The following is a 26,630-nucleotide window of genomic DNA, read 5'->3' on the forward strand; positions in this document are numbered from 1 at the left end:
TATAGAGTAAAACAGAGCATGGTCGTATTAGGTCTTATATATATATAGGGTCTATATATATATATATAGATCCTGATCTGACATTCTTGTAGTAGGGGTAAGCCTAGATATGAGGACAGAAAGTCTCCTATATTGTTCACTACAAGGCGCTGATATCAAGTAGTAAAAACAATCTCAAAGTAACACTAGGTAACAAATGGTGAAAGCACATAGGTGAGATTTTCATAATTTTATGATACTTTATAAGTAAACTTCGTAACTAATTTTGTAAGTAAATTTTCAATATAATTTTATAGTAATCTTTCAATATATTGTGATCCTGTGCTGTATCGAATTGTAAATGGAATAAATATAAACGTAGACAGTAAGTGTTCAAATAGCGATTTATAATAATAATAGATAATTTTATGAGCGACTATATTTGTAAAAATTTGCCGATACCACTACAGTAAATTCTGGTTATAGTTGTACGTTTGCGACAACATATACGTCTGTATTGGTTGTCGTTTATTTTCTGTTTATAAACGGGGATCGAGCTTAGAAGCCCGATGCATAGCTGACAGTCTTTTGACAATCTAAACTGAACTTAGAACAGGACAAAAAGAATGAAAGTGATAGAGACACTGAGAGTCGAAACGAGATAAGTTGAGCCTTTCTTAACTCAAAAATCAAACTTTCTTATCTTTGATTTGTGATGAATGAAATTTTTACTAACATGTTCGTTACATTTTCTTAATTGAAATTACACCAAATACGATACGATTTGGAGCATATTTGCTTACTTTATAAATGATAATTAAATACATATCAATAAGTAAATCTAATTCAAATTATATCGTGTTTGTTCTCATTTTATTTAGAAAGATCTCACAAATATATTAGCAAAAGATTAATTTAGAAAAAGTCAAAAGTGAAAAGGTTTCACTTTTGAATTAGTATCCGCATACATAGACTGTCGTCCCCTCGATTGTAGTCGAAGAGGGATGAGATGGCGCGGCGTATCCCCGGTTGTAGCCGGGGTGAAGACTATTGCACTCGGTTGTCAGTACACAACGAAGCATGAATAGGATAGGCAGGATATGGATCCAATGCTAATTGCCTCCGTCGGGAGAAGTCAATCGGATCGCCGAGGATTTTACTCGAGGAGCTATGGCATTATTATTATTACAAATCACGGGCGAGTTTTACTTGGCTTCACGAGTCGATTGTGTATTTGCGTGTAGTCGATATGTATTCCAATCCTCCATAGATTAGAATTCAGAGAATTAATAAGTTTTACTCAATAATAAAAATAAAATGGATAAAAATCGTGGATTACAAAAATTACATAGTCATGACATCAAATCTTGTTTGTAGTTAGTTTATACCTCTTTTTTATCATCTTTATGAATGAACACACATGCAAAACAGATACATCACTCAGAAATATTACTCGCAACCTAACAACTACTGAAATTACTATTGAAGTGAAATTCAGGTTTTATAACAAAAATATTATCACGAGGAAAGTGAATTTAATGTTAAACTTAGAAAGCTGTTGTGTATAGAGAATATATTAAAATTATTGCATCATTCCACTGATCCATTATCGTTTGAAAGTAAAGATTTCCTTCTCTTTTCTAAAAAGAAATATAATAAACAATTAATTTTACTTTCTACGGCACCTAAGTTTAATTATTGTAAGATTTTGTTATTCTCATACTTTCTACCTCGGAAAGAAAAGTATGAACTTTTCCATAGAATCGTACAATGAAATAGGCTCTACTTGTGACTGGACTAAATACGTTCTTGTATGCTAGCGTGGAACCAAATAGGGTAGATTTCTAACTTTATAGGTTCTTGCATATGCTAGCGTGGAACATCTTTGGCATTTGATCGCATGGTGCAGCACTTGCACTGTGGAACAACTAGGACAATGGGCATGAGCAATCTTATTTGTTCTCTGACCTTAAATGTGTTAAGTGAGATCTGTGCAAATGTATGGTGCCATTATTGCTGTAACTATTCTGGCATTTTTAAAAATTATCAACTGTTTCTGATTTGTTAGCTTTTCACTGATTTAGGAGCTGTTTAAGCGTCGAGGCGAGGGACACTTAGTGAAAGTAATAGACAAAAAAATGTTCATTTAGCTTATCTATTAGTTGGTATAAGGTCCTGTAGTTGAGGTTACAACTTCTTCGAAGTAGTTACGTATTTATTTTTACAAAATTTTATGAGTATACAGAAATTTTGAGGTATAATAAAACAACTACCTGTATTTCTTAATCTATTAAGTACTCACTTAAATGCTTATGGACTATTGATAGAGTATATTTGAATATAGACTTTATTACATATGTGATGTAGTTACTTATCATTTACTACAACTGCTTTCTACTTTTTATAGTTACTCTTTTACTTTTATATCCATCAGCATTTATAAAATTAATATCTTAAATGATTATTTAATATTTTAAACATTGTTTTTTTATATAACAGAGTATGTTAAAATCATTTATTTACCTGATATTTACTACAATCTGCAGGTGCAGTGACATTATTAAAACACATATTCACAGTTATTATTAAGCACTTCATAATTTTGATGAGTGTGCGCCTTTTCTTGGTATATCACTGAATGGCTTCAATAATGGATACAAACACTGACTAATTTTAAATGATATGATATCATCAATTTTTTTTGGTTCAATATTATTTGTTCCATCTGATGAAATGTATTCATTAGATTCCATTACATTTTCATCTTCTAATTTTACATCTTTTAGTGTAGAAAGTACATGTACTGATAATTTACGTTGAATGTCACTTTGAAATATTTCCTACAAATGAAAAACGTTTAAATTCAATATACTTGTATTAGTGTTAGTCTAAGTGATGCAGTCATTATATGCATACTTTATAAAACTTTAGTATTTGTTCCTGTGTTATAGTTTTTAAATATGCAACTTCAATATTTGCTCTATCGAAATTATATTGTTGTGATATAATTTCACTCCAAAATATGGCAGATAAAGTAGTCATTTGTTTAGGTTTTTCAAGTCGTCGTATTGCTAGTGATTCTTTATGTGCATTAAATTCTTCTTTTGTCATAGATGGTATATATTGCTGAAATAAATTAACTTTAAATGCAAATTTTGAAAACAAATATATCTAGTAATATTTAAATTCTAATTACTAACCAACATAGAATTTAAAAACGCATTAATTCTTTGTTCAACATATTTAGGATGTCTGTCACTTTGAACTATAATTCTTAAACCTTGTGCACCATTTGTTCTTCGAACTCCACTAAACACTATATATCCCAATTGTTCTTTAGTTCTTAACGTAGTAAAACAAGGTTCTGATAAAATCTGTGCTAAAAGTTCTAGAAGCATATTTGATTCTGTCGATTGTAAACCAGTTTGATAATAAACTTGCGTACATGAATTACTATGAAATTTAGTTTTTACTTCAAATAAAAATTGACAACCTAGAAAATATATATAGGAAAAATATTAATTTTTCTTTCCTTTTTTCTACAAATATTATTTAAAAACTTTTAATATAAAAAGTTAAATGTACTTACCATCTTCTAGTTTGATTTCACGATGTAAAATTAACTGCCTAGATAGAAGTGGTACTATATGAGGAACTGCATTTGATAATTTTGATTCTATTGACTTCGCAGTTTCAATAGCTTCTGACATTGTTATGTTACCATGTATTAAACATTCCATATGTATTTTGTTTAAAAATTGTGGGATGAAATTTTGTACTCTTTCAACTGTTAAATCTACATACAAATGAAATTATACGAACATAATTATATTAAATATAATTAATAAATTATAAAATTTATAATGGATATTTCTTATCTATTTCTTTATCAACCAAATGTTTAATTTTTTTGCATAGACTTACGAGACGTAGCATTTAGTAATTCATCCTTCATCCAAATTTGCTCTGATAATAAAACAGCAAGATAATAAACTGCATGCTGATATGGCTGTTCAGCTTTATAATTTTTCAAGCTTCTAATATACTAGAATTAGGATGAAAATTAATAATAACATAGTAGCATACATAAAAATTTAAGTAACACATACATTTTCTTTCCAAATTTCAAATCTTTTTGGATCAACTTTAAAATTGATCATTTTATCAATAATTTTATTCAGTAACACTTGTTGTTTATCAGCGTAGCCAACAATTCCCAGCTAAAAAATATATACTGTATAATATTAAAAATGAAATTTATATATATTATGTACTTATAATAGTTTTTACTTACTGTCATTCCATATTTACTATTAGTGAGCTCCCATTTAAGACCAACAATGTCGGCGGCATATGCATATTCATTTAGAGCATCACGAAATAATAATACAAATATATATGTTAAATTACAACTAAGAGGATCCATGTATGCCAGTGGACTGTAAGCAAAATGTAATCATATTTAAGTATAACATTAATATAAATATAATAATATAATATAAATATGAATATTTTTAATATAAATATGAATTAAGTAGACAACAGTTTACTTATATTTTACCTGACGAAATCGATAAATAAATTAGCTCTGGGTATAAGAAATTCATCATCTTGTTTAAACCATAATCTTATTAGTGGAGTGTCTTCAATAATTATTGGAAATTTGGATATCTAGAGAGAAAAAAAATGAAATTGTTTTGTCATAGTATGCATACATACATATATGTACTTACATATAGAAATGTTTACACAAATGTTTACTCACAGTACTTTCTGCTGGTTTTATATCAAATTTTTCTGGTATGAACTCATTCTTTGGTGGCAATTGTAAATCCGAATTTAAACCAGCATTAATCCATTTACTTATTATATTTTGTGGTATCTTTTCTTTTTTAAATTTAACACCATACCATTTTTCAGTTTCGTCAGCTATATCTTCATATAACTTTGCAACTACATGAATTCTAACATTTTCTGGTTTCAAATATTCCATTACCCATGTGATTAAATCTGGTTTCCACAATGGAAAAAGATGTTCCGCTATTAAGATTTCTTCCATTGGATAATCATATAATACTTGTGCTATACCACTGACATAATCACAAGGATAACCTTTTTCCTTGAATCGAAAATTTATATTTGCGATGTCTCTATATTCCTTCAGAACAAAACAGCTATTTTATTAAACTTATTAAATATTTATATATTCATGATTAACACTTCACCAACAGAATACATAGTGTTTTCTTTATTAGCAAATACTTTATGTTGTTTATTATCTCTTTATATCAGTAACTTTATGGCTATTGTTTTCGCAAATTTACAAATATATATTTTAAAATATAAAATTCATAATTAACATTGTAACTCGTGTATGTAATTGGATGTTCCTGCTACAAACTAAGGTATAAGTACGTTAGCTTCTCCGACGGCGAAGTGTTAATATTTAAATCTGTATTACATAATAATTGATTTATGAATAATTACATTGTAAATCCACTCAACTGGTCCATGTTTGTTTAGCATGTTAATATATTGGAACGTTAAGAGGACAATATCATCAACATGTTGAATGCCTTCTTCTGTTAAATCAACAAAAACAGCAAAGAAGCTAAAACCTCTAGCACCTAATCGTTTACCCGAACCAAGCGAATTGCACCATCCTTTTGCTTTCAATAAAGATAAAAGTGATCCTTCCCCTTCATGTCCTAATAGATGTGAAATATAATGTGCAGGCTAAAAAAATTTAAAAAAGTGGATGTATTTTTATTATACGATTAAGAACAATAAATTAATATATTAAGAAATAATATAAATATAGTTATTACCGCTGATTTATAATGTTCTCGCAAGTCAGGTATAGGAAATATGATATACAAATTTCTAATGTCTTTTATTGGAACAACATACCACCTGTTTTGAAAATGTTGCTTTGAATTAAAAGGATGTTCCGGCCAAGTAGGTACTGTAATATCTTTATTTTTCACTTGAGAAAATAACTCTACTACCATTTGTTCAAGTTCATCTAAACTCTCTAAATATAGAACAGAATTTATAAGAATAGTTCTCATTTTATAAAAAAAGCATAAATAGATAATAATTTTATTCTATATTAAATATGTTTTAGTGGAGTAAATAATAAATAAAGTATTTTACTTACCTTTACCAAATACAGATAATGCCATAATGTTAGAGGAATAAAATTTGTTATGAAATTCAAGTAATTTTTCCCGTACATTTATTCCTTTCTGCTTTGGGATTATATCTAAAGTTTCCTTATTCCCAGTAGCAAATTTTGAGAAAGGATGACTTGGATCAGCTGATGATCTATCTAATTGATCAAGGCGCCATGTATCATTTGCTAAATTTTTTTTACATTCCATATGGATAGCATTTAATTCTAACTCAGTTAAAGCTTCTGTAAAGAGTGGTGCAATAAAAAATTGTGCAAAACGATCTAATGCACCTTTTAATTTTTCTGCATGTACATCAAAATAATAAAGTGTATGATCCATATAAGTTGATGCATTATAAGTACCACCATTTTGTGATAAATATTTATTATAATCATTTTTTTCTGGATATTTTTCTGTTCCCAGAAATAACATATGTTCACAAAAATGTGCTAAGCCTGGTAAATCATCTGGTTCACTTAAATAACCTATAAAGATAAATAATATAAAATTAAATATAGCTTAAAACTATAAAGGTAGTAATTACATTATACTCAAAAAATAATAGTATAACTATATATCTGATTTTACCAATATTCACATTCAAAGCAGCGGCACTTTTATCTGTTGTGGGATCACTAATGAGTAAAACTCTCATTTTATTAGAAAGCAAAAGACCTCTATATTCCCTTTTATCATTTGGTGATTTAGTTATGTTATCGTATCGCTTTTCTATGAGATTATGATGAACCATGTTGGATTTAGATACTTTTATACTAGACGATTTACACCTACAAATAAAGAAAATATTAAACATAATACAAACCAACTTTTAGTATTACCTGATCATAAATAACAATTAAGCAAAAATGAAATTTTTTTACATTAAACAGATAAGTTGAACATTTATTCTTCCCTTTTTTAATTTGATTTAAAGACAAAGGATGTCAATATATGTACAAATTTTTGTTTGGTAATATTAAACCATATATTAGATTTTATCACTTTTAAATAATGATAACATTATAAAAAGTAACATAATGTCAAGATTTTTGTAAAAAAAAGAGTAACTGTTACATAATTTACTGCTGATATAAAAATGTGTAGTGATTTTACTTACAATTTTGTTTTATAATCTTGTTTTACAATTTTTCTTAATAATATCTAACTCTTTTCAATACTCAAATTCTATAATCCTGTTTTACCCTCGATTAATTAAAAAACAATTTTTTTAATAATCGGGTTATTATATGCATTCCAATGCTATATAATTTTTTAATGATCGATAATATAATGTAAATATTTCATATAAATAAGAATAATATATAAAAAGATAAAATGCACTGTTAGGTTAGAATAAGAGTCGAACAATGTAATACAGAATTATACACTTCACAAGATTAATTTCTTTACATCAAAAATGAAGTCTAATATTTTAAAATGCATTACATGTGATTAAGATAACTATGATAATATATATATATATATACTTTGAATTTATTGAATAATAACTAATAGATATATTCTTTCCATTGTTTTACAAATTGGTAAATTTCATTCGGATATACTATGACCGAATTATATATCTATGTAATGTTTCATCAAGAATGTATGCATACCTGTAAACAAAGAAAGAGTGGGTTGGTACGTAAAAAATACGAGATTTGAACATATGTGTTAAAACCATTCTTATTAAATTTCTTTATAAATTACTTCTGGAAAATAAAGATTTATTTAATCTTGTTATCATGATTACTATATAATGTTTTGAAGTAAGTTGCAGTGAATATCTATAGTAAAACATTTATTCCATAATGATATAGCGCAAACTATTGTCATTTATAAGAAAATGGTAATAATCAATATTTCATTAATAAAAATTACATTTATAATTGATAATAATTCAAATAATTTTGATTTGCAAGTATATAATATCAAATATATATTCTAAAAATAGAGTAGATGTATCGATACTTTTAAAAATAACTTATTAAATAAAAATATCTAAATCGTAGTAAAGATTCCTTACATAAAACTGGATCAAAATTAATAAATCTAAGAAATGACAGTTCTTTTTAAATTTGTTTTAATCTAGTGATAAAAATGGGAAAAATAACTATAACTCGATAGTGGTAGGATTGTATCGTTTGACGACATAACGTTACATGAGATTATGAGATCGTCTTTCTTTATTAATTCTGATTGATTGTGATTAAGTGGGAATATTTATTTTCCTGTACATTTTTTTTAAGCATTGTAAAAGATGTCAATTGAAATTGAATCTGCAGAGTAATTATTATATTATTAATTATGTATAATAAAATTTGAATATTTGTGTTTTTAATACTTATATGTTATTGTTTGATTTTAGCGTAATTCGTTTGATACAACAGTATCTTAAAGAATCAAATCTTGTCAAAACATTACAAACATTACAGGTATCTATTTATCGTTGTTATACAATATACTCTTTAGCAAATGGATCATATCAACGAATTTTGTTAATAAACGTACACAATAAAAGTAAAATTGTTTGTTTATAGGAAGAAACAGGTGTATCATTGAATACAGTGGATAGTGTAGATGGTTTTGTAGCAGATATAAATAATGGGCATTGGGATACAGTATTAAAAGCTATACAGTCACTAAAATTGCCGGATAAGAAACTTATTGACTTATACGAACAGGTAAAAAGATTTTTTAAGCAAAAAGATTTTTTGTGTTATTTTTAATAAATATCAACTTCATATTTATGATAATACTCCATAGGTTGTCTTAGAATTAATTGAATTAAGAGAATTAGGAGCAGCTCGATCATTATTGAGGCAAACAGATCCCATGATTATGATGAAACAACAAGAACCTGAAAGATATATACATCTAGGTATATTAAATATATTTAACAGAAATTAGATATTATATTTACATACAATTTTATTTTGCTTATAAATTTTTTTTAATATCATATCTTTTTTTTGGGCACAGAAAATTTACTTGCACGTTCATATTTCGATCCACGTGAAGCATATCCTGATGGAAGTACAAAAGAGAAACGAAGAGCTTACATAGCTACAGCTCTTGCTGGTGAAGTATCAGTTGTACCATCAAGTAGATTACTTGCATTATTGGGACAAGCATTAAAGTGGCAACAACATCAAGGTTTACTTCCACCTGGTACTACGATTGATTTGTTTAGAGGAAAAGCAGCAGTGAGAGATCAAGAAGATGAGAAGTACCCTACTCAACTTTCAAAACAGATTAAGTTTGGTCAAAAATCTCATGTAGAATGTGCACGTTTTTCACCAGATGGTCAGTATTTAGTTACTGGTTCTGTTGATGGATTTATTGAAGTATGGAATTTCACAACTGGTAAAATCAGGAAAGATTTAAAATATCAAGCTCAAGACAATTTTATGATGATGGAGCAAGCTGTATTATCAATGGCTTTTAGTCGTGATAGTGAAATGTTAGCTGGTGGTGGACAGGATGGTAAAATAAAAGTGTGGAGAGTTCAAAGTGGACAATGTTTAAGAAGATTTGAAAAAGCACATTCAAAAGGTGTTACATGCCTTCAGTTCAGTAGAGATAACAGCCAAATTTTATCTGCATCATTTGATACTACTATAAGGTATATAAAAGCAATAATTATAGAAAAATTCATTTTTAACATTATAATTAGTATAATAGTTTAATATAGGATACATGGACTTAAATCTGGAAAAACTTTAAAAGAATTTCGAGGACATGCTTCCTTTGTAAATGAAGTAGTTTTTGCCCCAGATGGACATAACGTAATAAGGTATAATACCTATTTTATTAGTTCTTAATTACTTTTCTTTTGTAAAGCAGTTATTAAATATTTTTATTTATATTGATCAGTGCATCATCAGATGGAACTGTAAAAGTTTGGAGTTTAAAAACAACAGAATGTATAGGTACATATAAGTCCCTAGGAGCTGCAGATTTAACTGTTAATAGCATACATGTCCTTCCACGAAATCCAGAACATTTCGTCGTGTGTAATCGTTCAAACACAGTTGTAATTATGAATATGCAAGGGCAAATAGTAAGATCATTCTCCAGTGGAAAACGAGAAGGAGGTGACTTCGTATGTACTGTTGTAAGTCCACGTGGTGAATTTATTTACTGTGTTGGTGAAGATCTTGTTCTTTATTGTTTTTCTACATCATCAGGAAAGCTTGAAAGAACACTTAATGTAAGTATTTTTATTCTTAAACTCTAATAATTTATTTTTTATTGTATTTTTTATTATTTCCACATTTCAGATACATGAGAAAGATGTTATAGGTTTAACGCATCATCCGCATCAGAATCTTTTATGTTCATATAGCGAAGATGGTCTTTTAAAATTATGGAAACCGTAAGAATGTATATAAATTAAAACATCTTTTTCTAATTCTAATAGCGTTTCATTTTATGATATATTTCCTGTGCATTCTTAATTTTATGAAATATGGAAAATATAAAATAGGTATATTCATTCTTCTAAGACCAGCTTTAATGTGTAAATTTTATATTATGCTGCAATAAAAGCACATTATGTACATACAATAATCTGTTTTTTATTATTTCTAGCTGTTCCTAGTGAAATACTAAACATTAGTTTATTTAGTATCAGAGAGGAAGCTAATACGTATCTGTCCACTTGGTGTGTGTCAAGTCATGTTTGAAAAGAATTTTTGGTATTTTTTACATTGTCAATTAATTGAATAATAAGTATATTTTTATTATATAAATAAATAATATATATATACATTTTTGATATTTCACTAAATATTTGTATGTAATTCAATAATTTCAGTATTTGGAAATGTAGCTAAAAGTGTTTTCACTTAGCAAAGCGATTGCAGCGCTCTATGGCTAGCGGTCGATTGTGAAGCATACTTTACGACATTAAGAGCTTTACTTCCCCTACGGGAGTTGCTAGACCTGTGTATACGACCGTAGTCAGTCAGAGTCAGAGTACTGTCCTCCGTGGTTTTCCAACGAAAATCCATGGTTCAGTGATCAGTTGTATGTTGCATCCTTATTCCCTCGTTCTCTTTTTCGCGTCCGACTAAATAGTCGAGATTATTTTCAACGAATCTGTTTTATCAAATCGTCAAGACGAAGCTTAAAATGCCATTGGTAAGTGCGTCCACCTTTTGTCTCGGTTTTTCTTACTTTCTTTTACTATTGGTCTGTATGGTACGATGTTTCTTTCGTCACTTTCTTTCATGTTCCATTTGCTTTGAATATCGAACACCGTACGATATCGTTTTTAATCGATTGTCGATAGACTTCAGATTTATTACGAATGATTTTCGATAAAGTGGTTTGGGTGCGGTTTTGTGGTTAGACAAACGAAAATGTGTTCGACATGCGAACCAGAAGTAAAGGTGAGAAGAGTGATAAAAGAAGAAATTTTGAGTTTTAAATTGATTTTGTGGAAGAGTTTGGTAAAATGTTTATTGGGTTTATTTTTTGTAGGGCAATCACGCTGCCCTTACACCCCTGGAGGATATGTCAGCTGGTCGAGGGCAAGCAGGTGGGGGGCCTCCTCCGAATTGTCAGAAAGTTTTTATACAACGTGACTACAGTGAAGGCACTATGGTTAAGTTCCAAACACAGTTTCCCACAGAATTAGAAAGCAGAGTATGTATTTAAAAAAATTTATTTATGTGTTTTATTCATAAAATGTCGACCATTTGAGTTATCTTTTTGGTTATCTCTGTTTAATTTTTAAGTTGTGTAATTGTCTGTTTAATTATTAAATTATATATTTTAAAAATTGTTACTTCTATATAAGATTTATTTCATCAATAATGTATATGTTTTTTTAATAATTTCTTGTGCTTTCTGTTTTCAAATCTTTTATATAAATCTACTATAGGATCAGCAGTTGCAGAAACATAATAATATCCTTCGTTTTAATTTAATTTTTGAAGAGTGAATTTAGTGAATTCATAGGCAGTAACAAACCAATTTATTTCACATTTATGGAATATGTTTTTGCTATCTTATTTTTCAATTTAGCTGGACAGACAGTCGTTCGAGTATACAATCAATCAGTTGAACAACTACTTCGCAGAAGCTGAACGAGCCAGTTGTTCCACATACTGCGAAGGCTGCCTGGCTTGCCTCACTGGTTATCTAATTTATATATGCACAGAGACTCATTACGAAAAGTGTTTACGAAAAGTGGCAAAGTTTGTTAGTGAACAAAATGACAGAGTCTATAAGCCACGTGGTTTGTTACTAACGGATCCTGTAATGCGTGGTCTTAGGCTAATAGAAATTTCAGTATTGGACAGGCCTGCATCGTGACTGCACATTAGCCGATCCAGGGAGTTCTTTATGTGATCCGAGCACTTCTGCCACTTTGTTGGGATTGCAAAACTTATATGAGCTGATGAGTGTCTCTGGACATAAATTTTGTTCAAACTCCAATCGTACCGTACAATTTAGTTCATGCAATGTGAATTTTACAGAGATTCACAGAATAAAGGAAAATGGTTTACATTTCCAGTGAATGATACTGTAAACATACATGCAATGGTTTTGTTAAATAACACGAACAAAAGTTGACTTCTTTGATATAGTATAATGTAAGTTTGTTCTAAGGAAAGCTTTGTTTATTCCATTTGATGGAATGTAACAAATTTCATTGACACTTCGTGAGACTTTCGATCGTGAAATAACAGTAACAAAAGTACACTTTCACAGGGTTTGTCTTGAAAACAAGGACACAATTACTCTTTCTTTGCATGTATGTTTTTGATCAATTGGAATTATTGTATCTAGTGTCCAGCACTGAGTTTGGACAAATCGTGGATGCGTATCAAGGCCGAGGCGTTAAATTTTCTATGCATATGACAATGCCAGTGTAAACAATCGATGCAAAGTATCTGGGTGTGTATTTACTAAGGAGCTTGTTATATTCATCAAATGCATGAGACCAGAAACACTTACACAGATTTTACTTACATGCCCAGTTTCTTTGTATATCGAGTGAATGTTTAAAAAGATTTTTACTGTCCGTTTAAAAATTTTATCGTCATCTGCATTTAACAGACTGTGTATGTGAATCAAATTCGAGTTCCATTTCTCAGTTGAATAGTTCCAAACTCAATTTGGTTTTGAATTTGATTCAGCATCATCGTCAAGTACTGAGAAACATTTTTCGCGTCATTATAAGCTTAAAACGCTTTGTTCAACTTCGTTTAAGCTTAATTATTCTTCGCGTTATATCTTCCACGATGCTTCTGTTCAGTGACCATATCTCGTGAGTTTTACTCATTGAACCTGTGAACACGACACACGTCACAAACCCAGGTGTTCATCGTGGATGTGACACCTCTCTATTAACAGAGTAATTAATTAGACAAATCGGATCGAAAAATCGAAATTGCTGGCACAAAGTATTTGCGCTCAGAGAAATCTCCGTTGGATTGGCTAAAAAATAAAATTGTACAAAAAAGAAGAGAAAAAAGAAAAAAGAAGAGACGAAAACGAAAAAAAAGGTGAATTACGAAAGAGATGATTAATTAAAAAATAGATTATATTATATCGAATCAATGTGACGGTGCGAGCATTGTGATCAAGGATGAACCGCGATTCACATACACTTAGTTGGATGATGCCGGTTATACATAATTATAGTCGCATTGTATGCGTGATTCTTTTGTTTTTATATTTTTCTACGAACTCGCGCGAGATTTAAAAGAATTTTTCTTGTCAAATCTTGCAAACCGTATGCTCGACTTTTTCACAGATGCTTTATGATTTTTCGTATTCGTTTCCCCATAGAACGTTATGATATGATCTCAATCGACAAGCCTCGAAACTTTTCTTCTTTATAACATTGACTAACGAGTATATCGTTTTTTACGAGATGTTTCGATGGCTGTTTTAGTGCCCACATATACTTACCCGTGTCATGAGGAGATTAAGCATTCATTTTCTAGGGTAAAACTCGGTCTCGTCCTTGGTCACGGTGATCATAAATGGAGCCTGCTCCACATAAATTGTACGACAAGGTGAAAGAGTCTTGCCAAATAGCCGCGCCACTGCCTCGACATTCTCTCTCTCTCTCTTCCTCTCTCTCTTTCTGTGTCTATCTATCTATCTATCTTACGTTTCTTAAGTAAATGAATTATAAATGAGATTAAACAAATGAAAATCTCTAATATAAGGGACACATTTTTTGTCTTATAGAAAAAATGAAAATAATTGTCGAACAGTGTCGTAGTGTTACGCGTGTCAGGCTCCTCTTTCTTTCTTTTACTATGCAAACAAACGTTGCATAAATATGTAAATAGCGAATTTAAATCGTCGACACACGGAGTATCAAGAGAAAAAAGATGATGAGGGGAAACCGTTTGTTATACTTAATTTAATCGTAGGACCAAAAGAAAAAAAGAAAACGTTTGATGATTCGTTATTGTGTAAAGGACACCATCGTTCGAGTGTAATTTCTAAATGTTTTAATAATAAAATGCTGCGTAAAAGTCACGGAGCTAAAGGACTACTCTTTGAAATTGAAATGAGATGATTTTAATACAACTTTTTTGTGTTATCGTGGGTCGCTGGTCACTTATAAATCTTGTTCATAGGTCATCAGTGGGTCACGATAGTCACTGAAAATGAAAATTCCTATGCGAATTACGGGTGATTTATAATAATTACAAAAAAATTTCTCTCTCAGGTATTGATAAACTAATTAATTAATATTTATCATAAATAATATTTTCATGAGTTATTGATCGAAAAATTGTGAAGTTTTCATTCATCAAAAAAGATGTCCTTTGAATGTCGAAAATTCAATACTATTGTATTTTTTCTAGAATCAAGTATATAAACACTAGATTCTATCATATTCTTTCCATACTTCATACCTTTTATTTAATTTTTTTTAATTTCTATAAATTGTTTAATTTAAAATAAATTTATTTCTAGGGGACAGAGAAAAGGTAGAAGAAGTGCAAGACACTTTGAGCACATTCAGATTTTATTTAGTCGTGTGCGATAGTCTCTGACAGGCATGTTCGTACACAGTGGCTATATCAAAAGACTAGAAACCAGTCTCACTCTTGTCGCAGTATTCACATATTTGCATTTTTTTTTAAACACCGCACTCGAACGATCCTGAATAATTAATTGATACTTGTACGTACTATTAGCACGGATCGGCCAGGCTTGTATCACGCTTGTGTCTTTTTGTTTCATCAAGAAAATATCTATTTTGCACAACACCATCTGTGACAAGGATTTCATACGATTCAATCATAAATACTTAATAGTTTAATGAAACAAAAGACTCATCGAATTCTTTTTGAGCTTTTTCCTGGCTTATCATCCTCTGGATATTAATTAAAACAACAGAAAATAGGAAAGATACTTGGATTAATGATAAGTTATTGACACCAGGAAAGATATGTATAAAGGAAGAAGAAGAAAAAAAGAGTAAAATACAAAAATAAGATTGCGAGTCACATCCTTGAATTGCAGAATGCGAGATCGCGTATTTATTTCCTGCGTCATAGACGCAATTTTTGGTGCGGTTGAATGACGTAATTGAATCGTTAATTCGATTCGTAAGCATTAATTTGCCTTGTACATACCTTTATCGCTGACTGATTCTCGGCGCTATCTTAGAAACGCGTGGAATCGAAATGCAATGTCTCGAGAATGCATCGAGACTGCAACATTTTCTGTTGTTTTCATTTTTTCTTTTACAATTTTCTCTATTTTCCCTCTTTTTCTTTGGAATATAAAAATGCCTATCATTTGGGTACATATTTCTCATTATTTTTTCTGTATTTTTCGTCTCCTTTCCATTGATATATAAAAATGCCCATCTTCCAACTATTCTTTTCTTTTCTATTTTATAAATCGCGAGATCCATTCTTCCATTTTTCATCGATTCTATATCTCTGGAATTATCCTAATAAGGTATCGAGATGTAATACAAAAAAGATTGTCAAAATTGAATTCGTACCATCCGTCGACTACATCACGTTTCTTTTTCTGAATGGTAAAAGTCGATGAAGGTTGCCTAACTCATCACCAGTCTAACTACCTAGCCATCGACTATTCGTCTAACTTCCCACCTAAAGACTCGACAGTCTTGGAATGAAATCTTGCAAGCTCCCATTTTCAGCTTTGACTCTGTGATCTTAAATATTTTCTTCGTTCAAGGAAACCTCAATTCCATGTTACTTTGATAGTTTTTGATTTTTCAAGGCATTCATTGCTTCGTATCTTCGCTATACAGTCATTTAGAAGTTTCATTTTTACAGTCGTCCATTATTTAACGAATGATTTCGTCGTTCTGTTAACAATTTCGATTACCACAATTTTCCAAAACCTTCTATGAACTTTTCTTTCTTGCTCCACTATACAGTCATTATATTCTCTAGAATTTAGTTCTTCATTCTCAATGAATTACTCTCCATTAATCCTCTGTTATCTCCATAATTCTATTAACAATCTTGATTACCGTGATTTTTCAAAATCTTCTATGAACATCAAGAGCTCAAGGTAATCTTTATTTCTTCGTAAATAACTAGTTGCAAGCTAGTATAAATTAGCCAGTAGACACTATCAACGTCCACCAGAGCTAATCTTAAGAAAATTTTACATTTTTCATAAAATCTTCCTATTTTTCTTTCGTCATTCCGGTATGCTCTCAAGAGTGGTGGACGTAAGCCGTCAAATGAGCAAACATAATTTGTTCCGACTCTTTCTGTCAGGTATCAAAGCTTTCGATCTTGCAGCATCTTCAGGAGTGCTTCTAGCATAAAGTGACCTACTGATTCGATGTCTGACACCTTTGGTTAATGTTCGACCTCCTTTTCTTAAAGAAGCGAATCTTCCTAACGTGGATTTTTCTGCAACTTCTTTTCTGTCTACGTGAGCACAGTTCAAGGTCGTGACAGTGAACTCGATGTCCTTGGGTTCATAGGAAATGAATTCTTCTACAGGCTCGTCAATGGTGTCACGATCAATCCAGGTCAAACCCATCTCGACTTTTTCAGCCAGGTCTTGCCAATGTTGCCTATTTTCCATGGTGCCCTCATAGAGAGGCATGATCCATGGAAAAGTGTCTGAGAGGACCTTGTATAAAGGCAGACATATCACGTCGATGAAACCAACTTGCATTTGGGGAAGTTCGTCCTTTCTTTCACGATCCATCATGGCCACTGGTTGTTGATTTAACTGAAGACGTTCTAGATCACCCTGGTCGAAGAATTCATCGGCGACTAGCTTGGCTACGCGGTGTTGTACTTCCCAAGGCTTTGCTATGGCGCTCACGTCGCACGCCGTCATCATCATTCCACATAGCACTGGAAATAGAAAGTGGAAATCGAAGGATGAGAATTTGGTATTTGATATAGTGCTGTCAGTGAAGAGTAATTACAATAGAATTTAGGTTAGGCAATGTTAGAAATGTAGAGTTAGGTTGACTGTTAGCTGTTAGGTGGGATAGATTTTATTATAAATATAGTATATATATACATATGACTTCGAGATTTGATTTTACTATAGATATAGGAAAATTGCTGTCTATTGAATTTAGCGCATTATGGATTTAAGGCTCTTAGAATTTATTTTACTGGATATCACCTCTGGGTATACTGGATATAGGGGAATAGGTGTTTTCTAGATTTAGTTTTTCCACGAGTATAAAAAATCGAGTATATAATTAAACGTCAAATTTGCAGACATTATGGAAATAGAGTAATATTTACTTAGATTTCTCTCTATTATAAAGAAATAATAAAATATTAAATTTGATGTCACCCCGTCGGTACAGAACACCAGTTGTTAAATTTTTAATTACAAATTTCATTTTCACTATTTATGATATCGCAAATCAACCGAAACCACTCTTCAGATCTATCTTTCATCATATTATAGGATATACTGTAGAGGAAACAGAGGATATACGTAAATGATATATAGGTGAATTACAAGCTTTTACGGTAATCATTGATAAATTAATCTTACGTTCTTTCTTCTCCTCACTCTGCCAATCGAATTCTCCCTCATCGATCAGCTCCATGAATCTATTTTTCTTCTTAAAATAAACAGCCAAATCAGTAGAAAGTATCGCACTTTCAACCACCTTCATCACCTTCCTATAATCTTCCATAGATAGACTCTGAAAGATGTTATTGCTGTCCGAATTCAGGATCATGACACATTGATCGAAATGATGATGTTCCATAGTACTTGTTGAATAGAGAATGGCCAACGGCGATTCTGTCTTCATTTGAAACGCGTTATTGGTTCCTCGATGGTCTAAGTCGTGACACAAACAAGCGACTAAGAGTCCAAGAATTTCAAGGTCTGTCATGAACTGCTCCATCTTGCCGGTTTTCAGCATGGCGAACATCGTCTGGGCGACGTTTAGTGCATGCCTCCAATTATGGTACTTGACTGGTCTAAAAATAGTTAAGAAATTTCCATGCTATAGCAGGTTCCACAAGTTACTTTAATATACATTTTCATTCATTTTTGTCTCGGCATTACTATTAGACTGTGGATGTTGTGCAAATTATAAAATAAAAGGAAATGCAATCTAGACAGAGATTTGATTCGCTGCATAAACATTATAACGAGTACTTCATCTTGAATATTTCGCATGTATATTTAAATATTTTATAAATACATAAACATCCGCAATCCAATTGTTTGTAATCTTGTTACGGCATTTCATAAGTTGTAATGCAGTTTTTATAATAATTTCGATAGTTAATTAAGGGAGACTCTGCTGACAAAATTTCCAAAACCATTTACTTTTGGAGTATTATGTAACATACTTTAATTAATTTAACAATTTTCTTACCTATAATTTTTCTTGACACTGAGAACCCATCTGCAGAGAACCTCGTAGGGGATATGAAATTTTTGGATGAGGTCGCATTGCTTGAACATTCTAATTGTAGCTCTACAGGTGTCTTCGTCGGTCAAATCGAAGTCAATGAAAGTGAAACTGTACAAATTATAACATTCCGCGGACGGTATCGGTTCAGAAGTTAATTTCAATGTGTCGTCATTGCTGGCTGTCGCATGGTAGCTCAGACATTCAAGAGCTACTTTCTGCTTGGCCATCAGCTTACAAGCTGACTCGTACATTTGGGTATTGTGGATTCCGAGGCCGCAGAAAATGGCGAACGCCTCGAAGATCGATACGTCTGAGTCCGTGAAGGATGTTCCGTTGTCCTGTAGAATAGTTTATCGATAATTGAACTTTAGATTTCGTAGATCGATAGTGAGCTTCGTAAATATTGGATTTTTCAATTTCAAACTATTTAATTTTAATTAAAAAAACTATTAATTTTTCTAATAAAAAATAGAAGATAATCACTCTAATTATCAAAGATTCTCACTCCTGAAAACTAAAAAATATAAACGTATTTGATATAAAAAAAATGAAAAACAACCTTGTTGATTAATTGAGCAACGCCAATCACAGTTCTCTGTCCATTAACTATTGGCATACAAAGGATACTCTTGATGGGTCCACTACCAGCTTGAACAACGTCCTTCTTCAACCATGTGGTCACGTCTCCAATATTCAAAATCTGACCAGTAGCAGCGACGTATCTTGCGATCTGACCCAGGGGATTCGATAGATCGCTTCCGCTAGGTCTGTAGACTTTAGCTTCCTGAGTCTCGTTGTCCATCTCGAAGATTGTAGTAAATTTATTTGCATCGTTCAATGCCTAGGCATAAAAAGAGAAATTTTGACGCGAAAGGAAAATGAAAAATTAAGAATATTAAACGCTATTGATACGTCAAGGACCAAGAGATTTACTTACGTGTTGTTGGAAAATGTCCTCCATCTCGATGTTGTTACTCTGAGCCGCCAGGAAAGAAGAAAAAGATGATCAGACTTACGAACTCGAGCAACACGTTGCCGGTGTCACTCACCTCTCTCCTCGACAGCGGTTTCCGGCACTCTTGCGTCGATTTTCCCGGTCGTTCGACGATTTTTTCGAGGTGGCCCTGAAACGAAACTTAGGATTTCTTATTACGCTCCTCGCCGACCCTTTCAAAGGGCTCGAGAAATCCTCGCTTTTCTCACAGCTTTACTTATTCTATGCTATTTAACAACCGAGTAGAGAAAATTAGAAATTCATCAAAAATCTGTTTCGTACTTTAATTACGTTGAGGTTGATTATTCGAATGAACTTACTGCCTCGCCGCAGTCAAGATCTAGAAGATACACGGCACATCTTTCACATTTTAGAAGTTCCTTCGCTTCGGTCATTATTTTCGTGACCAAACATTCCAGATTGTTCTGTTCTTCGAATATGTTTCTAGCAAGATTCAGCAGAATCTGATTTCTTCGGTACTCTTGCACCGATAACTCGAAAAGCTGTGCGTTTTGTATTCCGATTCCGCAAAATGTTAGGTACCTGTAATTAGTTTTTTCATACAGACGTAGAATATGTATGTCGCGATGTTTTTAATTTATTTCAAAGATAGGCAGCTATTGTACTACAATATTCAACGATAAATATTTTGTATTTTTCCAATTTTTTCCATCTTGTCTTATCTGTCTTGTCTTTATTTGTTTCACTTGCCATTAGATTATCGTCTGATAGTCTATAATCTGTATCCACGATAGAAAATATTTAGCGTAATTCTTTGGCATAACGTAGAGTCCGTAATGTTGCTTTTTACTTTTAACGAGTGGTAACATTCGCTAACCTTTGGAACACCTCCACGTCTCTATCGGTAAATTCGTTACTACCATTAGTCTTGTTTATAATCTGTGCAACACCAATCACGTCTCCCTCGTAATTGCAGATAGGCATAGATAAAATCAATGTTGTCTTGTAACCCGTTCTCATATCGATGGAACTATTGAACCTTGGATCCTAGAAAGGAACATTTATCAACTATTTTTGTTCTAGAAATGTTTTTATCCAGAATTTTTTTCTTTATTTTTTAAAATTGTCAACCATTCTTATGCTTAACATCTTACTTATTATCGATTCATCGAATCTCTTTTTTATGCGTACCTTGTAAGCATCCTTGATGTTGATGATTTCCTTAGTTTGAGCTACATAGCCAGCAATTCCAACTCCAAAAGGAATTTTAATCTCTTCGTTCTTCGCCCTTTGAATGGCTTCCTCCAATTCAGTGTCTTGCGTCACATCGAACAATTTTGCAACTAAATATCTATCCTCCAGAGGTCCTTTAGCCAGAAAAAGGCTTCCACGATCAGCATGCGTGAGCAGGCCGACGTTCACAAGGATCTTATGACAAAGAACGTTGATATCCAGCTCATTCGCCACATCCCTGATCAACTCCATGAACAAATCGCTCTCATCTAACCTGTTGAGCTCTTCTCTTCGTCCTACCAACGAGGTGTAAGTCCTGGATTTAACATACACGATCATATCTTATAGGTATTCTGATATTTTCTTTGTTCTACGAATGAAGATTTTTACTCTTTAGCAAACCGTTGATGATAAGGGCAAATTAAAGTAATAATTCATTTTTTTATAAATTTTCATCCTTAGTAGATTAAAGATATTTATGTAAATCGCAATATTTTTATAAACGCAATTATAGGGAATAAGTAACTGCAATCTAAGTATAGTAGATACCTAAACGAGGTAGAACGTATTTGTTTATTTGAAAAATTTTCATAGCCCTCAGACACAAGTTTCTTTGAATATTTACATATAACGTTGAAAAGATGAAAAAGTTTTTAAAATAGAAAAGATTAAAAAGATGTTAAGTCACCTGCTGGGACTTCTACTGCGTTTCGCCGGTGAACTGGAGGCCAGCCAACTCTGGAACAGGTCGGAGGTGACACTGTTCCGTTTGCTTCGACTCAGAAGGTTCTCCTGTTGGTGTACGTTCTTCAGTGGTGATTTGGTTTGAACCACAGTCATACTCTGAAGTCGTTGACGAAGCTCGAGGCTCGCGTTCTCGCGAAACCAGGTCTCCGCCGCGTCTGGATGCGCCTCGAGGTACCTTTTTGGAAAAATATCGTAACAAAAATGTACTTTTTTTTAGCTTTCTGCCTATGATATCTATTAATATGCCGATCCACGTTAAGAAATAAAATATTCAAAAGCAACATGAAATTTTATAAAATAAATGTATAGATTAGCGATAACGAACAATATTCAGGTATAAGAACAAAATATTTACTTACCTGCCAACTTTTTCCATAGTGAGACTATCGTCCTCGTCGTACTCGTGTATCGTATCTTGGCAGGTGATCCTTTTGCTCCTGCATATCCTGTCCTTCAGGACAATTTCGCTGTCCTTCGTATCAGTCTTGATGCTGGTGCTTAAAGGTAATTTTGATTCTTCCTGCGTCTTCGTCTTATCAGGATCATTACAGGGGACAACGGGTGGTTCCAGTTGCTCGGGATTCAGCGAGCACACCAGGTGACACTTGCTTCGCTCTGCCGTCTTCGAGGACATTGGTTTCGTTGAAATTTTCATTGTCTCGAACTTCTTTAAGTTATCATTCCGGTCCACCTATGTGATTTTTTTAATATCATATTACAATCTTTATAGTATCATTTTTATAACTTCTTCTAGTTGTTTACAATAATCGTTTATGAGAATCCCTAGTACGTAGTTACTTTTTAGTTTTCAGCACGTAATTTATTAACCATGTCATTTCACTTTAGGCTTGTTCATTGATGATTACTATTGTATATTCACTAATTATCTGCATTTAAAATTTTTTACCATTTATGTACTTATGTCTTTCAATAATATTTTCTTCATTTTCACTCGTTATTTCTCTGCTTGGTCCTTGATAAGTTAATAAACATAACAATTAATTAATAGTAATTATTAAATAATTTAACTTGTCATCTTTTGTTTCTTCATTTTCTTTCATTTCTCTTTTTCTTGCATCTTTTTTAGTGGGATTATCGTACCTCTGTGTGTTTCACCTCCGGCAGCTCTTCGTCCACCTCGTCTTCAGACTCCATATCATCTTACGTCTGAATTAATTAGCATTGAGCACGATGGTATAGCTGCGCTGCAAGGCTTTAACGTGCGGAGTTCTCGGGAGAACGAGGTGAGAGGACACTTCGCATTGTAACCCCCTCGCTTTGTTAAACTTTACGGGCTCTTCGGACCGTGCTGCGAGCCTCAGAGACACCAAGCCTGAAACCAGTTAGTTATTCCTTTCGCTCAGAATGTCGCTAGCCCCATCCCCTCGCCCCCTCTCCATTCTTGATAACAGAATTCACCGTTGTACTTTGCTCACCCCGTTTCTGTATTCATGAAACTTATGAAATTCGCGGGAGACAGACGATTAAAAGCAAAGTTGTAAACAGTCGTGATTAACCCTTTGCTCGTGATGAGGTATTTTTTAACAGCTTCTCATTATTTGCACAGGGCAACTTTTGAAAAGAATAATAGATTTTTCGAAAAATTATGTTTTGATTTTTTGACGCGCTATTAGTATGAATTTTAATTAGTGAGCTTTTCTTGACATGGAAAATGGTACGAGAATCTGGGAGGTATATTTGCGAAACTATTTTTATAAGTTTCCTCGCAATAAGAGTAGTATAAAGAATTATAGAAAATAATTTTTCGATGGGAATACTTTTGTTGTATTTTTTTATGATTTTTAACGATACAATTTAGAAATAAAATGCCCATGCATACATATTAATATATGTATATATATATATATATATATGATTTTATACGTAGAATTCTTTTTACAGTTGTTTAGATATATAGAATTATGCATAGAATATTTACAGCGTACAATCATTTTTACGATTCATACTTCATAATTTAATTTTGTTACATTTTAATAATTTTCACGAATTTTTTTTAACGATCTTCTGAATCTCCTTTCCTACGTAGAAAAGCGTTATGAAAAAGGATCGTGCAATCTTTCATCGCGAACGTGTCTTGTGTAACTTGGAGACTCGTTCTATCCCGTTTCATCCCCCAAGGATCGAACGGAACGACTCTCACGGGAAATTCACGTCTAATCGCAGAATTATGAAATTTCGCGATTTGATATTCAACGGGCCGTTCGTCGTCCCCATGTTACGTCTTTCCGAAAATAACCGTTTGTAGCGAAGAACGACGCGACCATCCGTTACTTCGACGTCTACTTTCGTCCGCGATACTACCCTTTTCTAACTCCCTCCTCCCAAAATCGTGTGAGATACGACGAAACCCAACATTTCTTTCATTTACACTTTTTCTTAATTCTCGCTATTTTTTCAAAAGAGGAAAGAATTTCAAACAACTTTTGAAAGAACTTTTACACAATTCTCTAAAATTTACTCCTATATTCACAATTTTTAATTTGATTTTTAACTTTTTCTTTGTGTAAAAGAAGTTTGAAAGAATTTTAAAAAAATTCCAAAACTCACCGGTGCCTAATTAACAATTTTCTTCTCAAATCCTTACATCCTTCTCCGACGAAAGTTTAAAAAAATTCTATCTCCGATACAATATCTTCCTTATGTAACATTTAAAGGTAGGGTTTCATCGAAGAACGCCTTTGTTTGATCAACGTGGAGCTTCGATAAGATTATTGTAGATAGTCGAATTGCTAATTTTTTGTGGTGTTTAATTGATGTACGTTGATATTATTATTATACTGTGAAAGAGTTCGACAAGGCTACGTCGACGTCTCTTTAACAGTTTGTCCTCTTCAACGGCGTCCTTTAAGTATGCACCGTTGGTTTTTGCTGCATCCCTGGATCTTCACTGGGCCGAGAATTAATCGTTTGTGCATCCGGCCGTTTTCTTCGATCCTTAATAATAACTTAGCGAAGAATCGACGTAACGATCTTCCAAAGTTAACTTCGAGTCGATGTCTTCCCTCTTCCTTAGTTTCGTTGATATTCAGAATACGAGAATTAACGAGGATTCAGTAGAAAAGATCCCTCTTAATCGGACATTGCTTGATTTCTAATTTTTATTGTTACTTTTATATTAATATTTAGGATCCCGATCTTGTTCCGGAATTTTTAGTTTCGTGACAAATTCATGATAACATATAGAAAGTTTAAGATCCATTTTTCAGAAAATTTGGCGGAAAATGTGATTCTTAATTTGATTTCATTACTTTTAGCTTTTTTCTACTAAAAAGTACGTTTCTTTCTTCTTGATATTTTAAAAGTTATTGTAGAACGAAACTTTTCATTCTGTATGAAAAATTTTAATGTAAAGTAGTGTTTTTGATTAGACCACGAATAATCTTTATTTTTCAATGGGAATTTAACCTTTTTCCTGAATATTCAAAATACTTGGATACTGTGAAGTACCATCGCTAATTAAACAACTATCTTCAGTTACAAGTAGTACGTTTTTTGAGGCTTTTATCCTTGAATTTTCAATCCAGTGTTCTTAGATCACAATTTTTCTGTGAAAACTTACTTCTTTTATACCTTGGTTTCGTAACAGATCTTATTGTGGACGGCTCAAACCTTCTAAGATTCGTTAGTAGAGGGGCCCTTTTTAATGAGACATTGATCGATGCTCATTGTCGAATCGTAGTTTAGGCAAATTGGAAATGGGACTCACTTCGTTCTCAGACGTCTTGCGGCTGCCCAAATCTTTAGATCTTCACTTCAAACTTATACAAACACTTAGTAGATTGTATGTTTTCTAGTCAAACGTCGATGGAGGCTTGTTAAGTTAAATTGGAAATTAAACTTGTTTATTCCTCTCTTTAGTAGTAGTAGTAATATGCTTTCAAACTACCTCAAATCTTCCAAACTTTGTTTCAAACTCGTAAAAAGTATGATTTTTAAATTAAACGTCAATAAATAACTATTTTTGAATTCCAACTGGAGTAAGTCTATCAGAGATAAAGATGCTTATTTCTTGTATATATCCCAACTATCCCAAACCTTTTATATTTCTCAACTATCTCAAACCTTTCGAGCTTCGTTTCAAACTCGTGAGAAATATCGTTTTAAAATAGGCATCTATTGACACCCGTTTTCGAATTCTGATTGAAGTAAATCAGAGATCAAGTTTACTTTCCTCCATTTTTGGTTTCGTAACACACAATTATGAAACTACCTTGTGGCTGTTCAAACTTTCTAATGTTTATGTTAATAATTATTATGTTCTTAGTCAGACGTTGGTTGACTAGTTTTCAAACCGTAATCTTGAGAAAATCTCTCAGTAAGGATCGTTTTTAGTCAGACATGGATGGTCGTTTTCAAATCACAACTCGCTTCTTTCGCTCTTGATTTCGTAATGCACTGCCAGAGTACTTCATGTACACCTCTCAAAATCTTCGCTCTAAACTTACAAGAACCTGCAGTAAGGAGCGTCGTTTATAGTCAATCGTCGACTAATCTTAATTCCAAATCCTTAGCTTATATTCTACGTTCATTTTCCTCTCGTCTAATTTAATATAAATCGGACTTATTTTCCTTTCTTAATTTGCTAATTATTAATACGTTCTTAAACTCAATCCCAATTTCATTCTCAAAT

General features: G+C 32.1%; 4 protein-coding genes and 1 long non-coding RNA gene across 9 annotated transcripts; 3 read left to right on the forward strand and 2 right to left on the reverse strand.

Annotated features, from left to right (window-relative positions):
- The first annotated feature begins 58 nt into the window (after positions 1–58).
- Positions 59–1,581, forward strand: LOC117208073. The gene is made up of 2 exons (XR_004487628.1): positions 59–213; positions 297–1,581. It is a non-coding gene; the product is annotated as an uncharacterized LOC117208073 (long non-coding RNA).
- A 592-nt stretch (positions 1,582–2,173) lies between these two features.
- Positions 2,174–7,854, reverse strand: LOC117208070 (insulin-degrading enzyme). 4 transcript variants are annotated; one of them, XM_033448909.1, is made up of 14 exons: positions 7,772–7,854; positions 6,744–6,943; positions 6,140–6,640; positions 5,808–6,013; positions 5,467–5,715; positions 4,745–5,137; positions 4,541–4,650; positions 4,274–4,418; positions 4,089–4,199; positions 3,904–4,024; positions 3,569–3,775; positions 3,180–3,472; positions 2,896–3,105; positions 2,174–2,819 (listed from the first exon to the last, which is right to left on the reverse strand). In XM_033448909.1, the coding sequence occupies exons 1-14, from the start codon at positions 7,837–7,839 to the stop codon at positions 2,574–2,576; spliced, it is 3,060 nt and encodes a 1,019-aa protein (XP_033304800.1). In that variant the 5' UTR covers positions 7,840–7,854; the 3' UTR covers positions 2,174–2,573. The 4 variants fall into 4 exon arrangements, with proteins under 4 accessions (XP_033304800.1, XP_033304805.1, XP_033304801.1 ...); XM_033448914.1 differs by lacking the exon at positions 7,772–7,854 and adding an exon at positions 7,273–7,589; XM_033448910.1 differs by lacking the exon at positions 7,772–7,854 and adding an exon at positions 6,995–7,017.
- A 413-nt stretch (positions 7,855–8,267) lies between these two features.
- LOC117208071 (WD40 repeat-containing protein SMU1) lies at positions 8,268–10,575 on the forward strand. The gene is made up of 8 exons (XM_033448916.1): positions 8,268–8,441; positions 8,524–8,590; positions 8,696–8,839; positions 8,922–9,036; positions 9,138–9,780; positions 9,850–9,951; positions 10,032–10,368; positions 10,439–10,575. Exons 1-8 carry the CDS (start codon positions 8,416–8,418, stop codon positions 10,535–10,537), a joined length of 1,533 nt encoding a protein of 510 aa, XP_033304807.1. The 5' UTR covers positions 8,268–8,415; the 3' UTR covers positions 10,538–10,575.
- A 470-nt stretch (positions 10,576–11,045) lies between these two features.
- Positions 11,046–14,698, forward strand: LOC117208072 (golgin subfamily A member 7). Of its 2 annotated transcripts, none has more exons than XM_033448918.1 (3): positions 11,046–11,300; positions 11,643–11,807; positions 12,189–14,698. In XM_033448918.1, exons 1-3 carry the CDS (start codon positions 11,292–11,294, stop codon positions 12,477–12,479), a joined length of 465 nt encoding a protein of 154 aa, XP_033304809.1. In that variant the 5' UTR covers positions 11,046–11,291; the 3' UTR covers positions 12,480–14,698. The 2 variants fall into 2 exon arrangements, with proteins under 2 accessions (XP_033304809.1, XP_033304808.1); XM_033448917.1 differs by lacking the exon at positions 11,046–11,300 and adding an exon at positions 11,334–11,551.
- A 446-nt stretch (positions 14,699–15,144) lies between these two features.
- LOC117208069 (cGMP-specific 3',5'-cyclic phosphodiesterase-like) lies at positions 15,145–25,923 on the reverse strand. Its single transcript, XM_033448908.1, has 13 exons — positions 24,548–25,923; positions 23,081–23,312; positions 22,339–22,670; positions 21,921–22,154; positions 21,191–21,548; positions 20,877–21,046; positions 20,359–20,581; positions 20,094–20,168; positions 19,982–20,020; positions 19,604–19,885; positions 19,006–19,382; positions 18,165–18,601; positions 15,145–17,500 (listed from the first exon to the last, which is right to left on the reverse strand). Exons 2-13 carry the CDS (start codon positions 23,132–23,134, stop codon positions 16,866–16,868), a joined length of 3,216 nt encoding a protein of 1,071 aa, XP_033304799.1. The 5' UTR covers positions 23,135–23,312; positions 24,548–25,923; the 3' UTR covers positions 15,145–16,865.
- Positions 25,924–26,630: the final 707 nt, after the last annotated feature.

The sequence above is a fragment of the Bombus bifarius genome, unplaced genomic scaffold (genome assembly GCF_011952205.1).
Source record: "Bombus bifarius isolate JDL3187 unplaced genomic scaffold, Bbif_JDL3187 scf7180000008050, whole genome shotgun sequence".
Taxonomy (NCBI): domain Eukaryota; kingdom Metazoa; phylum Arthropoda; class Insecta; order Hymenoptera; family Apidae; genus Bombus; species Bombus bifarius.